The sequence below is a fragment of the Neolamprologus multifasciatus genome, chromosome 7 (assembly GCF_963576455.1).
Source record: "Neolamprologus multifasciatus chromosome 7, fNeoMul1.2, whole genome shotgun sequence".
NCBI classification, from domain to species: Eukaryota; Metazoa; Chordata; class Actinopteri; order Cichliformes; family Cichlidae; genus Neolamprologus; species Neolamprologus multifasciatus.
This window is the reverse complement of record NC_140445.1, coordinates 17317513-17337974: the sequence shown is the minus strand read 5'-3', so window position 1 is coordinate 17337974 and position 20462 is coordinate 17317513. Positions and strand designations below refer to the sequence as shown.

General features: G+C 41.3%; 1 protein-coding gene and 1 long non-coding RNA gene across 2 annotated transcripts in view; one reads left to right on the top strand and one right to left on the bottom strand.

The window, feature by feature from the left end:
- lamc3 (laminin, gamma 3) overlaps positions 1 to 20462 on the bottom strand; it is a 139378-nt gene that overhangs the window by 51947 nt on the left and 66969 nt on the right. Inside the window, exon 10 of the mRNA XM_085166147.1 lies at positions 6695 to 6893. Coding sequence (XP_085022273.1) covers positions 6695 to 6893 — 199 coding nt within the window. The remainder of the gene's footprint in view (positions 1 to 6694; positions 6894 to 20462) is intronic.
- Positions 18092 to 19251, top strand: LOC146514037 (uncharacterized). The gene is made up of 2 exons (XR_014875065.1): positions 18092 to 18418; positions 18986 to 19251. It is a non-coding gene; the product is annotated as an uncharacterized LOC146514037 (long non-coding RNA).

Below are 20462 nucleotides of genomic sequence, written 5' to 3'. Positions count from 1 at the left end.
TATGTAGACCCTTCAATTTCATTAAACGGTTAGCTGTTTTCTTTGCTTCACTTTAAACAAGCACTGGGAAACAAAGGAGATGAAATCCCGTCTTAGGGTAGAAAAGGGGTTTGAGGGCTGACAATAGGGAGGAAGTTAAGCTGGTCTGTTAGTGCTGAGAAGGAGAATAAAAGATTGATACAAAGGGACATAATTGAAGACAAACTACAACAAAACAGTGTGCAGGAGGTGTGGAGTGGGATGAGGATTACTTGGTACAAGATGGCAGGCCAAATGGGGAAAGTGAATAAAAATAGAGTGAATAACTTAAGCCCAGTATTGAAGAGGTTCATTGTGGAGACCAGGCTGCTTACACCTACTACCCCAGGTTGACAGGCCTAATTAGTACAACAGTGTGACTGATTACAACGCTGCTTCCCTGCCAGGGTTCACCTTTACAGCCTCCGGTCATTCAGACTCCAGAGTTGCAGCTTTACTGTGAAGGGCAAGAATGAATCCGGGTAGAACTGCAGGAAGTCTAATGTTAGATAAAAGATCAGATTAAGGATTTCAGCCTGTGAATATATAGCTGAGGGTCAGTGTCATCAAAAAATGTTGTTTTTTTTATGATACTAGAAGCTGGAAAGGCAGCTCATGAGCGATGACATGAGGCTGCTTTTTTAGGATGGAGTGACGTATACTTTAAGAGTCTGCCTTTTTAGTATGCTGGACAGGCAGACACTGAACAGCCAGAGAATCCACAGAATAGAGTTCAGGATATGTTCATATTTCTTTGTCTGCCTCATCATATAATATGCTATAATACTCATATACCCATAGTTTAAAAAACCCCAACAACATTTGTTCCTGCCCCTTGTTCCTGTCTGCAGTGGCTGTATCGAGGCCACTCCTTAACTTGATTTCAAGCTAAGTGATGAAGGACAAAATCTGCCGTCAGCTTTAAAGTGATGGCAGTGGTTTCTTGTGGATGTTTCGGGCTTTGGTTACCTTGATAAGCCTCTAATGTATTTATGTCAGTAAACAGTGTCCTGCACTCTCATTGGTTGTCTATTGAATCACATGCCTGGAAATTAAGAAAATTTTTCCTGTCCAGCGTTTATTTTGCCCATAGCAGCTTGAATCAACAAATGTCATTCAGTTTGTCTGGTCTCTGATTGCACAGCGAATCACTTCCAGTGTGAACACAGCTGAATTATAAAGTTAATTCACTTTAATTAAATTTAAGAGTGCATTATTGCACAGAAAATGGACTTTATTAATTTATAGTGCATGGAAATTCTCTTATTGAGGGATATGATCTTTTCTTCCAGTAGGTACAGGAGGAAAGATAGAGCAGGAGTATAACTTCTAATATATATTTATACTGACATAAACATACTGGACTCATTTAGAAAAAAGAAAAACCCTAAAAAGAAATCCTCTCACTATCATCATCGGGACTTGTTTACAAAAACAAAAACAGCTGAGGGTCTTAATGCAGTAAAGAGAAACTGCAGGCTGGCACAAGACAACTCAATCAGCGCGTAGTCTCAGTTTCCAAATGGAGATGCTAATCAACAACACAAATGATTACAACTGACATACACACAGAATATTATAATCTATTAGAGCAACACCAAGAAAACAAAACAGCAGACTGCTGCAATGTAAACACCATCAGCTCTGCGGCAGGAACTGCGAAGCAGCTTGATTTTGATTGCCGCCATCTTCATCACAACATCCAACCTGTGATTCCTGTGTTCAAAAAGTTGCTGCTTCCCTCAAATTGCAATATGAATCACCTGCCTGCAAGATCTACACATCACAAAGATTTACCATAAGACGCATCAATGCATAAAACCGCTCTGTAAGTTTATGTTTATCTCTATATTTCTCTGCATGTAAATGTGATCTGATTGCTACAAGACATAATGTGCCTCCACATGTAGTTGTGGGAGGCTACAGTATGAATTATAGAGTAGCTTAGTAAGTGAAACTACTCAAACATTAAAACTGCAGCTGTTAACAGCAAAGGGTTGCAGTGGGTCAGAGATGCATTAACTCTATGCATCATTAAAAATATGGGAAAAGTATTTCATTCAAACCTAACTTTGCCATTAACTAAACTCTCTGCGCATACAAACTCACACTTTCATTTCCCTCAGTAAACTGTCCAACCATCAAATCTTTACACTTCCGAATGATGAGAATAGAACTGTGACTTCACACTTGTCTGTACCTACACAGCACATTCTGGGCATGTTATCTACAGTTAAAGTTAGCTCCATTTTGAGTTGATATACCAAGCATCCTCTAGTTTCACCAACAGCTTCAATATTTTTGTTAATCTGTATGACCTGCTGTGATTCTTTTCTGATTTTCTGTCACATTAGCTGTCACAATAGCGGCTGCCTGTATTAAACAAGATTCAATAATGAGGTCTGCATATGTGCATGAAATCTACGTGAGCCGAAAGCTTAGGCGTTACCCTGCTTTTAGTGCTCGATTTTTCCTTCTCTTTGGTTTGATTGATGTCAAATGGAGAGGAATGGATTTTCTTGCATGGTAAACACAGACACAGAAAGAGCTTTGGGTCTGAGAGCTTGAAACTTGAAAAATATTTTCCACTGCTGTGCTCTGGAGTACACTGCAAATAGGATTTCCACTTGTTTTGGTTGTTTAGAATAGCTATATTTGTTTGACTTTTTCAAAGAAAGTACTACAGAAATGACCAACAACAGCCAAAAGCCAACAGTTTTGTTTCTTCCACTTCACAGAGGACTCTTTCATCAACAGAGCCCATAATGAAGCTGTAGCTTTTTTTTCTTTCTTTTTTTTTGTTTGAAATTTAAATGAGAAATTTGAATCACAATACAGACAGTAAGAAAAGCTTAGTGTTACATTATGGTCTTGTGAATTTTTCCCCAGTTCAAACACGTGTGTGAGTGTGAGCATACTATATGATGGGCCTCACAGACCTGTTTATATTGCAGTGTGTGTGTATGTTGTCATATGGTCCTTGAAATCAGTGCTTTGTCAGTAAAGGGCTTTTGTATCTTTTAACAAAATATTAATATTCATTCATATTAAAAATTAATATTAACACTTTGAATATAAATTACAAAATGAAGTTTTGGAAGACTGCCTGTGCCCATACACCCATTCCACTTCACAGCTCTTCCTGGTCTCTGTCATCCAGCCAATATTGCAATTTGTTTGGCTATAACTGATAGGATATGTGACATCTTCACTCTCCCGCGGTCTTCAAACTGTTCATCTGTAGATAGAATTTAGTGCTGGAATCATGTCTGGAGTAGAAGGTAAGACCCCCTCTAAACCAGTCCTTTCCTGTCCTTTCACAGGAGCCTGCCTGACCCAGACCAGAGCCTATACAGTTTAATCTGTGTTTGTACTTCATTGAACAAAATGGTTTTCTGTGAAGGGAATGCTTGTATTGTGTTCTTTATAATTCTTTGAAGTATTTAAATTAGTTTATGTTTTTTTACAAGACTATTTTAGAAGTCTGAAATTGATTAATGGTTGCAAGTAACCTCTGGTGGATGAGATCTTCCTTGACTTCATTAAGGCTTAACATGCTTTGGAGCTGAAAAGAAAAGGAACCAGAGGATAGATTCCAGCTTCAGGAACATCGCACTCCTCAGCCACTCCTCAGCCACTCCTCAGAACATCACATGCTGGAAAGTCTATGCCAGCGTACTGGAGATAAGAGTTCTTCCAATAGTCAAACTTTGGATCCAGGAAAAACAATGAGATTTTCATTCTGGTCCTAGTATGCTGGACCAGCTCATTATCCCTTTAAGAATATTCAAGGATTTGTGATAGCTTGCCAGCTAGTCTACATGTGATTTATGGACCTGGAGTATGTTCCTTTGGGTGTGGTTGTGATTCTTTGGGTTCACTGAGCAATAACCTCCAGTTTGCACTGGATATATGCAACACTCGCTGGGATGAGAATTAACATCTCCGAATCCTGTTTTTCAGCTTGGAAAAAAGTGGAGTGCTCACTTTGGGTTGTGAACAATTTGCTGCTACAGGTGTTGGAGGTTAGGCATAGCACCTGAAGTCATGGGGATGCTGTACAAGTCTGCTGTGATGAAGAGACAGCTAAGTGTGAAAGCAAAGCTGCCAGTTTACCAGTAAGTAGTGGTGCAACAAAATCTCACGGTTTGGATAGGATCGCGGTTTTAAGTCACGGATCGGATCAACTTTCGGATCAGCAAAAAAAAAAAGAATTTTAACATTTACTCATTAACTTATTTAAGTATTTTTTGCCTATTAAAGACATTCAACTCAAGACTCATTCCACGCAATTATATAAAAACAAATTAAGGGCAATATGGGGCAGTACAGGGCTTTGTATCTACCACTCCGCTGTGATATAATGAGCGGTCACGGTTACGTAGCTTTCCGTTGTCCTGGGGGTCCACCCATTTGTAGTTGGGGAACAGAAGATGCCTGGGACAGTTCAGCCACAACTTTAAACTTTTCCTACTCATACATGCTTGGAACGATCTTGTCACTGAAGTGGACGTGCAACGGGATATCATATCGTGGCTCAAGCACGTTCATCACAGTTTAAACCCGTTGTTTTGCACAACGGAATACGGCCTCCCGTCTGCAGCTAAACACCCCAGTAGCTTTTGTAATAGCTTTAGCCCGGTCGGACTGGGCAGCAAAGGGCTGCTTAAATGCCGCAAACTCCTCTGCTCCTCCACTTGGACCGCCAGCGCCGGCCATAACTATTGCTTGACAGACTGACCACGCGCATCATACACATACTTTTTTTCCTTCTTTTTCAAATCTTTGGATCACGTGCGTGCCAAACCGTGGAGTAGGATTGGTTCAGATTACGGATCAACTGTGATCCGTTGCACCACTACCAGTAAGTCTACACTCTGACCCTCATCAAAGCCAGTTTAGCTGGTTCTACATTTTACTGGGATGCCCCCTGAAAGGCAAAGTTTTCCAAGTACATTCTACCAAGAGGAGGCCACAGGACAATCCAGAGCACACTGGAGAGTCTACATCTCTGGTTGACTTGCAAACACCTTGGAGGTCTAGGTGTCTCTGCTGACCCATACCCAGATAAGTGATGGATGGATGGATGTATAAAAGTGACTAATAGTGATGTGAAATTTACTTCATTGGTGAAGTTTCAAGTGGAAAGAAGTGGAGTCCCAGGATAAATGTATATAGCTGGAAGAAAGCATAAGAGGCTCCCTTCAAAAAGGAGTCAAGACAGTACAATATAAATGCATGTATGAGTGGAGATAAATGCTTTAAACTACTTCCACACAATTTCAAGATGGTTTCTTACTTCAGTTTATGAGATTTACTTATACTGTTAAGTCATTGCGGTGGCAGGCTTCAGTATCATGACTCAAGCCTTACTTTACAGCTTGTGAAAATATATGTTTTTTCTGTTCTTGGATCATCACTTGCTCATATCCAAATACTGTGGAAATTGTAAATCATCTGATACTTATATATTGCTTTTCTACTCAATTTGAGCACTCAAACTGCCTTCCATCACAAGTCTTTTTCATCCAATCGCACACATTCATACAGCACTTCTATTTTCTATTCAAACAGTATCAATATGTTGCAAAAAAAGGAAAAAAAGAAGGATGTATACCAGTATACCAGTCCTTCACATGAACGGAGGACTCGGGGATCAATCCAAGCACCTGAGCTACAGTGTTTAGGTTTCACTTAGGTTTACGCCTCTGATATTTATGTGACCATTTTCATATACTGTTTATATTTGCTCCTTCAACAGACCAATTTTCTTCATGGAAATCAATAATGTTTTTCATCCACTAGCTATGTGTGGAAGCCTGTATCTAATTTCAAGCCTTGGTGTTGGCACGTGAGGCTGCAAAGGGACCACTACTGTCTGCATACACGCTCTACCTCCAGGCTATAGACACACCCTACACTCCATCCAGTGCTCTGCAAGCTGTCGCTATAATCCACTTAGCTCTCCTTTCCATGCTACGACCTGGTCATCCTTCCAGCCCGACCCCCCTTCTCTGCCTCCTTGAGCTTAATAGTGGAGTGACCTCCCTACTCCAGCCAGAACATCCGACTTTTACAAGTTTCTTCTATTAAAGAAATACCTCATATGCCCTCTCTTTCCACTCGATAAATTCTCAAGGCTTTTCTATTTTTGTGGACTAACGTCCCCTTTTTCCACAAGATTCTGCCTTACTTTATAGTTTTTAATTGTTTAACTCTTTGATTTCTTTCCAATGATTTTAGACCAAAATAACACTTTTGACCCAATAGAATTACTATCAGTATCACTTTTGTGAATTTTGGATGCATTTTCTCTGCTCCACATATTACATGTCACTGCAGGTAAGACCATCTGCTATATGTATAAAATGTAAAAATGGAAATGCAACGTGTGCTAGATCTACATGACAGCCAGCGCATGAGGGAGCTGGCTCATCACTGCGTTCATATCCTGACACTCTGCTGGGACGGTGACAGCAAAGTCAACGTGGGTGAGCTGTAATCGGTACTGAATAGGATATACTCTTGTGACTCAGGCGACAGGGAGATGCACAGATTCAAAGCAAAACAAACATATCAACATATAAGCTAAGACTTTGATATTTTCTAGAGGGACAAAAACTAGAACACATTCAAACACTCAAAAATTATGAAACCTCTCAGTGCGGTCTTGTACCTGATGGTGAAAGAGTGCCGTGGTGTGAGGCCAGGGTGATAACCAAGCACTGGTTGGGATGAAAGGTCAGCAGACAGAGTGATTCCAGAGCCCTCGAGGACCAGGGCGATGTGGTCGGGCAGCAGCTCGGGGGTCTCAGAGGCAAAGGTGATGAAGAGAAGCTGGCCATAGCTGTAGACTTTGTGACCCAGGAATTTCACTAGAGTGGTAAGGGCAGAAACTGGATGTTAGAAAGATGCATGGATGGAGTTTTATTACTGGAGTCTGAGTCAGCTCTGTGCCATCAATGTAGTAAATACAGAGCTAAACTTTTGTGTATAAGCATGGTGTTTTTGGAAGTAGGATTAATTGTTTTTGTGCTTTTCAAAGAATCTGCCAGTTCCTTTCACTTTGAGTTGATGTGTGTGTTCATGAGGGCAGTGGAGTACAAGCTTTTTGAGATCACGTTGAGCACTGCAGGAATCTGCGTGTAATTACCCACCCTCTAGGCTTTGGCTCCTCATATAACAGGACTTCAAAGCTTTTTAGCTACCACAAGATACCCCCCACTACCGCTACCACCCCAAACTGGCCAAAAGAACATCACACAAGAGTTATACGCTTCTGATGTATAAAAATAGGCAAAAATCTTCCACTTCCTGATTATGCAGATTTGAAAAATGTAAAAAGCCCAAGCCATTGTATAGATCCTGTACAGTTTTGCTCTAAAAATGCACAAATTATAACAATTTCTATTTAAAGAAATAAAAAAACAGAAATAAAGCAAGCTGCCATTCGCTACAATACCTGGATGAGTGAGTGGGCAAAATTGACAGGTTGCACGCTTGGTTGCCATCTTGTTTTTGAGCGTAATGGTGTGTGAAGTACATCCTGAACTCTTTTGGGGGTTGAGGGGGCTGTGGACTTGAAAGAATTGTTTTGCTTGCGAGGGGCCTCTGGCGTCACTCAGAACAATTCACCTGTCTTATCATCTAATATCTGCTCAACCAGGAGCTAGCTTTTATTATCTGGGCTGTGCCCTTACATGTGCAGCTTGCCCTCGCTGTGATGTCCACAAGCGTGTTAATCGATGGTTTTTACTTGACCTCTCTCTCACCTGCCTTTTTGCACTGTGACTTGAAGTGTTGCTTTTCACCAGTGCTGCTCGCAATTACCTGACGATTTGTTAAAGTGCCTTGGTTAAGTACTGTTATACACTATTGCTTTAATAAAATGAAGCTTAATTGTTATTTCGATTTGGTCTGGACCGTGCTTCTTCTTTTATCACAGTATGCAAATTATGATCAAGTAAATGATGTTTAATAAATGTATAACACATTCTTATATAGGTAGTCATGCTGTAGCTTCAGCAACTTTTCCAGTGAGACTTTTGTAACTCTAATGTAAGGATTATTTTTTTTCCAACATGAAGTGACAGACTGTTATGTCTAATAAGCTGCAAGCTTTCACACATAAGAAACCAAACTCAAAAACCAAGCCAATGCATCACACTTCCATCACAGTTGCTAACATTTTTTTTTTCTTTTTTGCAACAATGCATGAACGAGGGATGGGCACTGTGTTATTGATATGTATTAATCCCTATCAGTAGGATTAGTATTTGTGGGAAATGAAAAACAGGCAGTATTAAAAGGGAGAAGGCTTCAATTGCACGACCAATCAATAGCACTCGTCTAAGTCTAATAAGGCATCATTCATGTAAATGCAAGATCAAAATCAATTGAAATAGGCACAGCGAATCAGAACAAGGATAAGTGGTTTCACAAGCAGCTGCTGAGGATGAAACATTTGCTCATTTTGAAATGAGCTGTCGCAAGTCTAAGTGTAATTTCACAATCAATCGATGTTCCTAGCTGTTAAAAAAAAAAAAAAAATCGGTCAGGAAAGAAAAGAGGCTAAGCTAACTCATTGACCAATTAAAGACTAATTCCTTCATAGAGCACCTTCTAAACATCTAACCCATTAGAAAAAATGACCAATATTGCAAGGCCAAGATGTTTAACTAAAGTTTCTGAGCCTGATCACCATTTAAATTAGTCTAATTTAGACCCAAAGACTGAAACACCTCCACATGATGTGGTGATGCAAGGTAAATAATTCAAGTCTGCATTTCACAGCAGTTGATAAACACAATTCTGTTTAAAGCTTTAACACTGATTTATGGATCACATGGGGCAACAGCTAGTTTTATTAGCATTAGTTTGCTGCAGGCTAAAATGCTCCAGCTCTCATTTGGCAGATCATAAGACAACAAACGACTCCAAATTCAGGACTGTCTATGTGGACTGGAGGTTTGGCAGCAATAAAAATATAGATAGTCAAGCTGCAAGATGTGTAGCTGTCTGGCTTGTCATAATGTGCTCTATATAATGGTGTTGCATTTACTTGGTTAAAACTTCTCTGCTGGTATAAATTAATATAGTTTTCTTTTCTAAATGTATTTTATTAAAGATGTAAACACAAAAGATTTTAGTAGAAAACACAAAGGTCATAAAAGAAAGAAATGATCATCTACTAATACACAAATAATGTATCCTAAGACATGCGGCCAAAAAAAGGAAACATTATTTTGTGTATTTGTTTGTATATGTTCACATGTACAGTCAGTAATGTCTTACCTTTCTATAGGCTTCATGTTTTCAGCTATATTTCTAGTAAACGTTTGCTCATTTATACTTTTAATTAAATACATTTAAAAAAAAAAACTTCTACAGATTAAATCAGCATGGACGTGGGTGGGTTAGGACTAAATAAATAAATATATATTTAGTTTCACATAAATCTGTAACAAAGCATTGTTTAATAGACAGAGCATGTTTATGCATTCAGTGTTGCTCAGGCTATGCGGGCACCAACGTTCAAAGTTACAATTTCCCTGTAGCTTATATTTTTTCTCATACAGGGTGACATTTTCTACTAGTTAGTTAGTAAAACTAAACAGAAAAAATGATCACAGCATAAACTAAAACTTTCAAAACTTGTTTTACTGTTTTAACAATTGCTTTGGCACTTTTTGTCTGACCATTTTTGTTAACCAGTGATGGTTTGTACCTCACCGAAAGCCTCTAATTCATGTGTCAAAATCAAGCTTTTATTTTGTGGAATAAATGGTGGCAATTACCAAAATGACAAGTTTTTTGACATTGTGCAAACCAGGGTGGGTGACTTTTTTTTATATTAACAATTTGACTAAATGAGAGTGGACTTATTTGTGTCTCTAACGCTGTAGTCCTATTAGTTTTCTACCAAGGAACCTTCTGCTATTGTACATCACTGTAAGGGAAAGGGTAAAAGAAAAAAAAGGGAGACAGTTACACAAGGACTCTCAGTAAAAACAAATGACGTTGTTGTGTCAAAGTTGTGTCAGTTGTATACAGTTTGAACATTCTTGGTCATGTATATCCTCTCAGTCAAAATTAATTGCGTTTCTACAAATTAATTAATTAATGTTTTTACCTATCTGATCATTATTTCATTGTGTGAGTCATCACTTGCATAATAATTCATCTGTCAAAATCTGAGGAGATTGTAAAACATGCTTATAGAACATAGTGGTAACAGAGCTCTGACAATTTCTGAACATGGAGCAGACAGATTTGTCTGTTATAGATTTTATTTGTAACGCCTGTTCATAGAGGAGAAAGAAGTGTAACAATTGGATGGGACGGATGTCCCATTCACACCATTTTGACCCTTTTGCAGTGCAAAGGAGAGCATTGGGTGTGGGGTTGATGATAATCTAAGGCCAAACTGAGTGGTAAGATTTCCTGTCATTCCTGACACTGTTTTGTTCTAACAGCAGTTTTATTTTTAGCTGTAACCATGACTGATGTTTTACAAATCTTTGACTTAGCTTCATGTGTTTTTAAACAATACCTATGGATGCATTTCAATAAAATGGAACTTTATGTATTATCTCTGCCATCTTCTCTTTGAGATGACATAGATGAACTCTTTTATAAGGTATTGCCTCGACTGTCAGTCTCTCAAACACTAAACAAGGACTCAAAAATGTAACACCACCAGCACCAGATCATTGTTGCACTGTAAAAACAGTCCAGGTAGAGCTAATATATTTTGGAATCAGACAAGTGTTTATTACCAACATTTGGCTAGTGATGCACTGTAATGAGTAATGTAAGAAACTTGTGCTCACCGAACTATTACTTTTGAAATGATTAATAGGAAATACATACTGAACATCCCTTGCATAACTGTGGTTAATGAGCCCAGTAATACTATTGTGTGACTAAGCTAATATTCTCTCCTAAAGTGCTCCCTTATGGTGGTGAGGGCTTCGTTTTCAGATGTAGCTTGTTGGCTATTATTCTGCTGGGGGTTTGATTTACGTCATGTGGTTCCCGGGAGTTCTCTCTCTGTCTGTAAGGAACTGAGGAACCAAGGGATAATTACTCACAATCCTAATAGACCATCGAAGAATAGCCCCACTTGCAGGCCAATCTCCAAAGTAATGAATCACTATAGAAAAAACAATGAAAGGATTATTCATGCGTAAGTGTGATTTGCAGTCTGTGTATTTCCAAGGATTTATATTCATTCATCATCTCGCATGAGAAATTGGGGAGGATTTAAAAATGTAACAAATAAGTAAATAGTGCAGCGTGCTGTATTCATGTGCAACTTGCTTTTCTACTTCATGAAAAATTGATTACTCAATCAACTTCAGTCCCAAATAAATCAGCAAGTTACCACTAAAAAAATAGGTAACAAAGTAAAAAGTTACTTCAGAAAATGGGATAAAAACAAACAAACAAACATACATTTATTTTAAAAAAGTCTTCCTTCCTCTTTGAAGTTTTAACACAGCAAAGACTCTTGTAATGTATATATGGGTTTAGTACCTAAATTCACATTATATATATATATGTATGTATATAGAATAGATCAGAATAGAATAGCCTTTATTGTCATTGTACAAAGTACAACGAAATTGGAGTGCCACTCCCTTGGTGCAAAATGCAATAATAAATATAAATATAAAATATAAAAGTACAATAAAACAACCGAAGTACTCAGACAATAATAAGTACGATATATACAGGATAGCAGCATAATATAGTGACAATGGCAAGTATGGTATAGTTAAGCAGGTTCAATTGTTTTGTGCTTATTTACTACGGTGATAGCTCTGGGAAAGAAGCTATCCCTGAATCTGTTTGTCCTGGTTTTATGTGACCTGTACCGTCGGCCTGACGGTAATAGTTCAAACAGTTGGTTACTGGGGTGAGAGTAGTCCTTAATGATATTGCCAGCTCTGCTGAGGTATCGAGAGTTTGCAATGGCCTCCAGACTGGGCAGAGAGCAGCCAGTGATCTTCTGGGCTGTGTTGATGACCCTCTGCAGTACTTTCCTGTCTGCAACTGAGCACCCTGCATACCATGTTGTTATGCCGTACGTTAGGATGCTCTCTATGGTGGCTCTATAGAATGTCACCAGCAGCCTCTCCTCCAGGTTGTTCCTCCTGAGCACTCTCAAAAAATGGAGACGCTGCTGGGCCTTTTTTACCACCGCCGTGGTATTTGCAGTCCAGGAGAGATCATCAGAGATCTGCACGCCCAGAAACCTCATGGAGTGTACCCTCTCCACACAGTTCCCGTGAATGTAGAGTGGGGCCGGGTCTGCTCTGCCCTTCCTGAAGTCCAAAATAAGTTCTTTAGTTTTCGTGGTGTTCAGTTGGAGGTTGTTAACTGAACACCACTCAGTCAATCTGTTAACCTCATCTCTGTAGTCCGACTCATCCCCCCTTGAGATGAGTCCAACCACTGTGGTGTCATCCGCGAACTTTATGATGGTGTTTGAGAGATGGGTAGGGGAGCAGTCGGATGTGTAGAGCGTGAACAAGAGGGAACTCAGAACACATCCTTGTGGAGACCCGGTACTGAGTGTGATGGTGCTGGACAGGTGGGGGCCGAGTCTAACAGACTGTGGTCTATTTGTCAGGAAGTCCTTGATCTAGAGGCAGATGGGGGTGGAGAGTCCCAGGTGAGACAGTTTCTGGACCATATATATATATATATATATATATATATATATATATATATATATACAGTGGGGCAAAAAAGTATTTAGTCAGCCACCGATTGTGCAAGTTCCCCCACTTAAAATGATGACAGAGGTTAGTAATTTGCACCAGAGGTACACTTCAACTGTGAGAGACAGAATGTGAAAAAAAAATCCATGAATTCACATGGTAGGATTTGTAACGAATTTATTCGTAAATCAGGGTGGAAAATAAGTATTTGGTCAATAACAAAAATACAACTCAATACTTTGTAACATAACCTTTGTTGGCAATAACAGAGGTCAAACGTTTACTATAGGTCTTTACCAGGTTTGCACACACAGTAGCTGGTATTTTGGCCCATTCCTCCATGCAGATCTTCTCAAGAGCAGTGATGTTTTGGGGCTGTCGCAGAGCAACACGGACTTTCAACTCCCGCCACAGATTTTCTATGGGGTTGAGGTCTGGAGACTGGCTAGGCCACTCCAGGACTTTCAAATGCTTCTTACGGAGCCACTCCTTTGTTGCCCGGGCGGTGTGTTTTGGATCATTGTCATGTTGGAAGACCCAGCCTCGTTTCATCTTCAAAGTTCTCACTGATGGAACGAGGTTTTGGCTCAAAATCTCACGATACTTGGCCCCATTCATTCTGTCCTTAACACGGATCAGTCGTCCTGTCCCCTTGGCAGAAAAACAGCCCCATAGCATGATGTTTCCACCCCCATGCTTCACAGTAGGTATGGTGTTCTTGGGATGCAACTCAGTATTCTTCTTCCTCCAAACACGACGAGTTGAGTTTATACCAAAAAGTTCTACTTTGGTTTCATCTGACCACATGACATTCTCCCAATCCTCTGCTGTATCATCCATGTGCTCTCTGGCAAACTTCAGACGGGCCTGGACATGCACTGGCTTCAGCAGCGGAACACGTCTGGCACTGCGGGATTTGATTCCCTGCCGTTGTAGTGTGTTACTGATGGTGACCTTTGTTACTTTGGTCCCAGCTCTCTGCAGGTCATTCACCAGGTCCCCCTGTGTGGTTCTGGGATCTTTGCTCACCGTTCTCATGATCATTTTGACCGCACGGGATGAGATCTTGCGTGGAGCCCCAGATCGAGGGAGATTATCAGTGGTCTTGTATGTCTACCATTTTCTGATGATTGCTCCCACAGTTGATTTTTTCACACCAAGCTGCTTGCCTATTGTAGATTCACTCTTCCCAGTCTGGTGCAGGTCTACAATTCTTTTCCTGGTGTCCTTCGAAAGCTCTTTGGTCTTGGCCATGGCGGAGTTTGGAGTCTGACTGGTTGAGGCTGTGGACAGGTGTCTTTTATACAGATGATGAGGTCAAACAGGTGCCATTCATACAGGTAACGAGTGGGGGACAGAAAAGCTTCTTACAGAAGACGTTACAGGTCTGTGAGAGCCAGGGATTTTCCTTGTTTGAGGTGACCAAATACTTATTTTCCACCCTGATTTACGAATAAATTCTTTACAAATCCTACCATGTGAATTCATGGATTTTTTTTTCACATTCTGTCTCTCACAGTTGAAGTGTACCTCTGGTGCAAATTACTGACCTCTGTCATCATTTTAAGTGGGGGAACTTGCACAATCGGTGGCTGACTAAATACTTTTTTGCCCCACTGTATATATATATATTACCAAGATTACTTCACGTAATCTTGGTAACCGTAGCCGGTCACCAAGATTACGTGAAGTACCCTCAGAAGGTCTGCTAGATGATGTTAATGCAGCACTACGGACGATACCTACAGCCACGATTACCGACACTAACAAGCTGATCTACAATACGGCAGCAGTGATCAGTGAGATGCTTGGCTACAAGTTGAACAGCCACAAGGGGCAGTACCCTCCATGGAGAAGGAGGCTAGAGGGCAAGATCAAAGTAGCATGGAGGGAGGTTAGCCAACTAACGGAGTTGCAGAAAGGTGCGACAAAGAAGGTGCATAAGAAATACAGCAAGCTGTCCATACCTGAGGCCTTGGAAACTGCCAAGCAAAGACTCACAGCCTTGGCCAGCCGCTTGAGGAGGTACACCAGAGAGATAGAAGGCAGGAGAATAAACCAGCTGTTCTCCACAGAACCAGCAAAGGTGTACTCTCAGTGGCAAGGGAACAATAATAAGAGAACAGCACCACCAAGGCTGCAGACGGAGCAATACTGGAAGAGCATATGGGAGAAGGACGCAACCCATAACGGCAATGCTCAGTGGCTAGTGGATCTGAGGGCAGACCATAGCGACCTCCCTGAACAGGGTCCAGTAACCATCACAGTGGCAGATATCCAAGAAAGGGTCTCCAGTATGAAGAGTTGGACAGCACCAGGGCCCGACATGGTTCACGCCTACTGGCTGAAGAAGCTGAGTGCACTCCACGAGCGTCTGGCAGCACAAATGAACCAGCTGCTAGTTAACGAGGGACACCCGGAATGGCTAACCGAAGGTCGGACGGTCCTGATCCCCAAGGACCCCAAGAAGGGACCAGTCCCCTCCAACTACCGACCAATAACCTGCCTCAGTACTACATGGAAGCTCCTGTCAGGCATCATATCGGCTAAGATGAACAGGCACATGGGTCAATACATGAGCGGGACACAGAAAGGAATTGGCAAGAATACCAGAGGCGCAAAACACCAGCTATTGGTAGACAGAACAGTCAGCCGAGACTGCAAGACCAGACTAACCAACCTGTGCACTGCCTGGATTGATTACAAGAAGGCCTATGACTCAATGCCCCACAGCTGGATACTGGAATGCCTAGAATTGTACAAGATCAATGGGACCCTAAGAGCCTTCATCAGGAACTCAATGGGGATGTGGCGTACAACACTAGAGGCCAACTCCAAGCCCATAGCACAAGTCACCATCAAGTGCGGGATCTACCAGGGAGATGCTCTGTCCCCACTGCTGTTCTGCATAGGCCTGAACCCCCTCAGTGAGATCATTAACAAGACTGGCTACGGATACCGACTACGGAACGGAGCAGTTGTCAGCCACCTCCTGTACATGGATGACATCAAGCTGTATGCCAAGAGTGAACGAGACATCGATTCACTGATCCACACTACCAGGCTATACAGCAATGACATTGGAATGTCGTTCGGGCTGGAGAAGTGTAGTCGGATGGTAACAAAGAGAGGGAAGGTAGTCAGAACTGAGGGGATTGAACTACCAGAAGGCAACATTGCAGACATAGAGGACAGTTACAAGTACCTGGGGATCCCGCAGGCGAATGGGAACCATGAAGAAGCCGCTAGGAAAGCTGCAACCACCAAGTACCTGCAGAGGGTCAGGCAAGTCCTGAGGAGTCAGTTGAACGGTAAGAACAAGATCCGGGCCATCAACACGTACGCCCTGCCCGTGATCAGGTACCCTGCTGGGGTAATAGGCTGGCCAAAGGAGGAGATAGAAGCCACTGACATAAAGACAAGAAAGCTCCTTACCATGCATGGAGGGTTTCACCCCAAGTCCAGCACCCTGAGGCTGTACGCTAAGCGGAAGGAAGGGGGTCGGGGACTGGTGAGTGTCAGCACCACAGTCCAGGATGAGACAACGAACATCCAAGAATACATCACGAAGATGGCCCCAACTGACAGCGTGCTCAGTGAATACCTCAGGCAGCAGAAACCCAAGAAAGAGGAGGGAGACAAGGAACCATCATGGAAGGACAGGCCCCTGCACGGTATGTACCACCGGCAGATAGAGGAGGTGGCTGATATCCAGAAATCCTACCAGTGGCTGGACAAAGCTGGACTGAAAGATAGCACAGAGGCACTAATGATGGCAGCACAAGAACAAGCTCTGAGTACAAGATCCATAGAGGCTGGGGTCTATCACACCAGGCAAGACCCCAGGTGCAGGCTGTGTAAAGATGCCCCAGAGACAATCCAGCACATAACAGCAGGGTGCAAGATGCTAGCAGGCAAGGCATACATGGAACGCTATAACCAAGTGGCCGGCATAGTGTACAGGAACATCTGTGCCGAGTATAACCTGGAAGTCCCGAGGTCAAAATGGGAAATGCCCCCAAGGGTGGTGGAGAATGACCGAGCTAAGATCCTGTGGGACTTCCAGATACAGACGGACAAAATGGTGGTGGCTAACCAACCGGACATAGTGGTAGTAGACAAACAGAAGAAGACGGCCGTAGTGATCGATGTAGCGGTTCCGAATGACAGCAATATCAGGAAGAAGGAACACGAGAAGCTGGAGAAATACCAAGGGCTCAGAGAAGAGCTCGAGAGGATGTGGAGGGTGAAGGTATCGGTGGTCCCCGTGGTAATCGGAGCACTAGGTGCGGTGACTCCCAAGCTAGGCGAGTGGCTCCAGCAGATCCCGGGAATAACATCGGAGATCTCTGTCCCGAAGAGCGCAGTCCTGGGAACAGCTAAGATACTGCGCAGGACCCTCAAGCTCCCAGGCCTCTGGTAGAGGACCCGAGCTTGAAGGATAAAGCGCCCGTGCTGGGTGTGTTTGTTTGTTTGTTTGTTTGTTTGTTTGTCTGACTGACTGACTGACTGACTGACTGACTGACTGACAGACAGACAGACAGACAGACAGACAGACAGACTGACAGACAGACAGACAGACAGACAGACAGACAGACAGACAGACAGAAAGAAAATGGGACATGTAATTTCAAAAACCTAAGATAAGGATTGTAAAGTAATCAGTTTGTGGATTTGCCATCACAAATAACTGGGTGATGTTGTGCTATTCTTTAGGTCAGGGGTCCCCAGTCCCAGTCCACGAGGGCCAGTGTCCCTGCAGGTTTTAGATGTGTCCTTGATCCATCACAGCTGATTTAAATGGATAAATTACCTTCTCAACATGTCTTCAAGGGCTGTGTCCCAATTCAGGGCCTGCACGCTTGAAGTACGCACACTATGCGTACTACATACAGTGCGTACTATGAGTACGAGAAGTGCGGAAGTGAGAGGCTTGTGAAATGGGACGGTCTAGCCTTCGTCGCGCTGTTCAGGTTGCCTAGCAACCATGATACTAACCGCGAGAAACATCTCATAAAGCATTGTATGACATAAATGAAAGAGAAAAATGTTTTGTTAGTCATTCAGTTTTGTCATGACATCACTTTGATTAGTTGAGTATCTGAGGCTGGACTGTAAAACATGATTGTTGGGCTTCATTTCTGTACTGAACAGTCATTTCAAGATTAGTTAGTAAATAACAATTAGCTGATGTTGTTCATGAGACTAAAGTCATCTCACTGTGGTAATGTAATTATAATATGGCCAATATTATAGTATTGACAGATTATTATGATATATATATATATATATATATATATATATATATATATATATATATATATATATATATATATATATATATACACACAGCAAATTCAAAAGTGTTAAATGTTTTGGTGTTAGTAGTCTTAGAGTTAATTTTACTCTAAGTAGAGTCACATTCTTTTAATGTAACTCTGAGGTGTAAAATGATAGTAGTTAAAATCGAGTGTTAAAAATGAGTGTTTCTATTTCAAATCTGGAGGTGTTACAATGGAAACATTAACTCTTGACCTCTTAACTCCTAGAGGGGCTATGACACCAATAGAGTAAATTCACAGACTCCGCCCCCAGCACGGCTCCAATCGAAGCTGAAGTGAAGCCGTTTCAGAACATTTTGTTCTACATATTTGAGTTGTTTGCCATGCTTGGTAAGTCATGTTTTCAAAGATTGTTTCAATTATTGTTATTAGCTTTTACTTCTGTGGCTCTTTGGAGTTGAGACAAAGCTGTGTGAAAGGCATTAGCCATGTTGCTCGGTGATAGCATAATATTCTGTTTTAGCTAGCTGAAAGGCATTGTTTGCGGCAAATACCACAGCCTTGAAAAAAAGCTTGCATGTGAATTTTCAGTCAAATTTCTTGGTCAAATACACTTAAAACAATGTCTAGAATGTGAAATGTTGATATAATGGTGCTACTTGAAGCCTGAAAACGATCTCCCATAAAAAACAAGCAAACAGCAGTAGCAGATGTCCCGACTGAGTTCTACGTTAGCACTTAGATCCCTCCAGAGTTTTGTGCACACGGTTTAGGTAAAAATGAAAAAGGTTGAGGTTTTACATTTAGTTCAGTATTACCTGTTGCCTGTGTCCTTGTCTTTTGGGAAAATACTTTACACAAGTAATGGCTCAAAAATGATTCCTTTTTTTTTACTGTGCTGCAATTGATTTGTGCCATTAATTAGTGTCAACTAATTTTTATTCACTCTCCACATAGGATATGCTTGTGAAGATGGAATATGGGGGAGAGCAGAAGTGCGTTGAAGTTCCACAAAGTGATGAATGAAGGACATGTATATTGTATTTTGTATTTATTGAAATAAGTGATGAGAATGCTGTTATTTGCATTTACCAGCTCACCTATGTCAGACCTTTTGATAAACGAAATTCTAATGAAAGTGAGAACATGTACCCTGTTACATCTTTCAGAAAATGTTTTGAAATTGTGGTGCACAGTTCAGAATAAATGTTTTTCAAAAACCATTGCGTCTTTTTAGTAAATGTTTATTTCCAAAAGAAATTTCTAGAAGTTCAGAACAGTAAAATTCCCGCTTTTTAGAATTAATTAGAAGATAACTCTTACGTAGTTAAACTAAAATACTCTTTGAGAGTTAATATATAAACTCTTAACACCAAGTGTTAAATTATCAACTCCAGAGAGATTTGGTGTTTAACACTAAATCAGAGTTAACATACTAACTCTCCAAAAAGAGTTAAATTAACACTCTCTGGTGTGGACCCATATAGACACTTTAAAAGTGTTGAAATCAAATCTGACAGTGTTAATTTGGACATGCTGGATTTGCTGTGTATATATATATTAGGGGTGCAACGATACTCGTATTGATATTGAACCGTTCGATACATATGCATACCGAACCGAAAGCACTGTATCGAACTATACAACATTTTTAATTTATTTTATCAACTTTCCTTCTGACGATGCTGTCTGTGTTGAGCGCTCAGTGGAGATTCACTGAGCGCAGGGCAAGCTAGCGAGAGAGAAGTTAAGCTCTCCTTGCAACATGGCAAATTGAACCTCCCCCACCCTCATTCAGATCTGGCGTTTGGAACTATTTTGGTTTTCATGTGATGTATGACTCTGAAGGTAAGCGCATCATGGACTAAAGTAAAACAGTATGTTGGATGTGCCAGCAATGCTTAATTACATTGGTGGGAACTAGTGTGTTAGCGCAGTTAGCTCGTTAACGTGTTGGCCATCCAGCCCCACGCACGGGGCGATCCGCGGTAGCTCGTTAACGGAGATTTGCTGTTGTGGCGTTAACCTCATTTCAGATTAACGCTGACAGTACTAGTGGGAACACAACGAATATGACTGCACATTTACGCCGATATCATCCTAGTGCAAAGACAAGTGGAAGCAGACAAAAACAACAAGCACGCATGCTACAAACTTTACTCGAGTCATTTAGACAGCCGTTAGCACATGATTCTCCTTATGGGGACCTGATATGTTTAATATGCTGCTGAGAATATAGCCCAGAAGAAGCGTATAGTATAGCTTTTATTTTGTTAAGAGCCATTTCTCTGTAATAAACTCTCTTTTCCAAAGATGGGTGATTCCTCAATCAGATACAGGGCTCGCAAAATCGGGCTAGCGATTTTTCCAGTCGGGCTACCAAAATCTATCTCTGCCCTGCCCGTCGGCCTATCGTAGGAAGGAAAAATATATG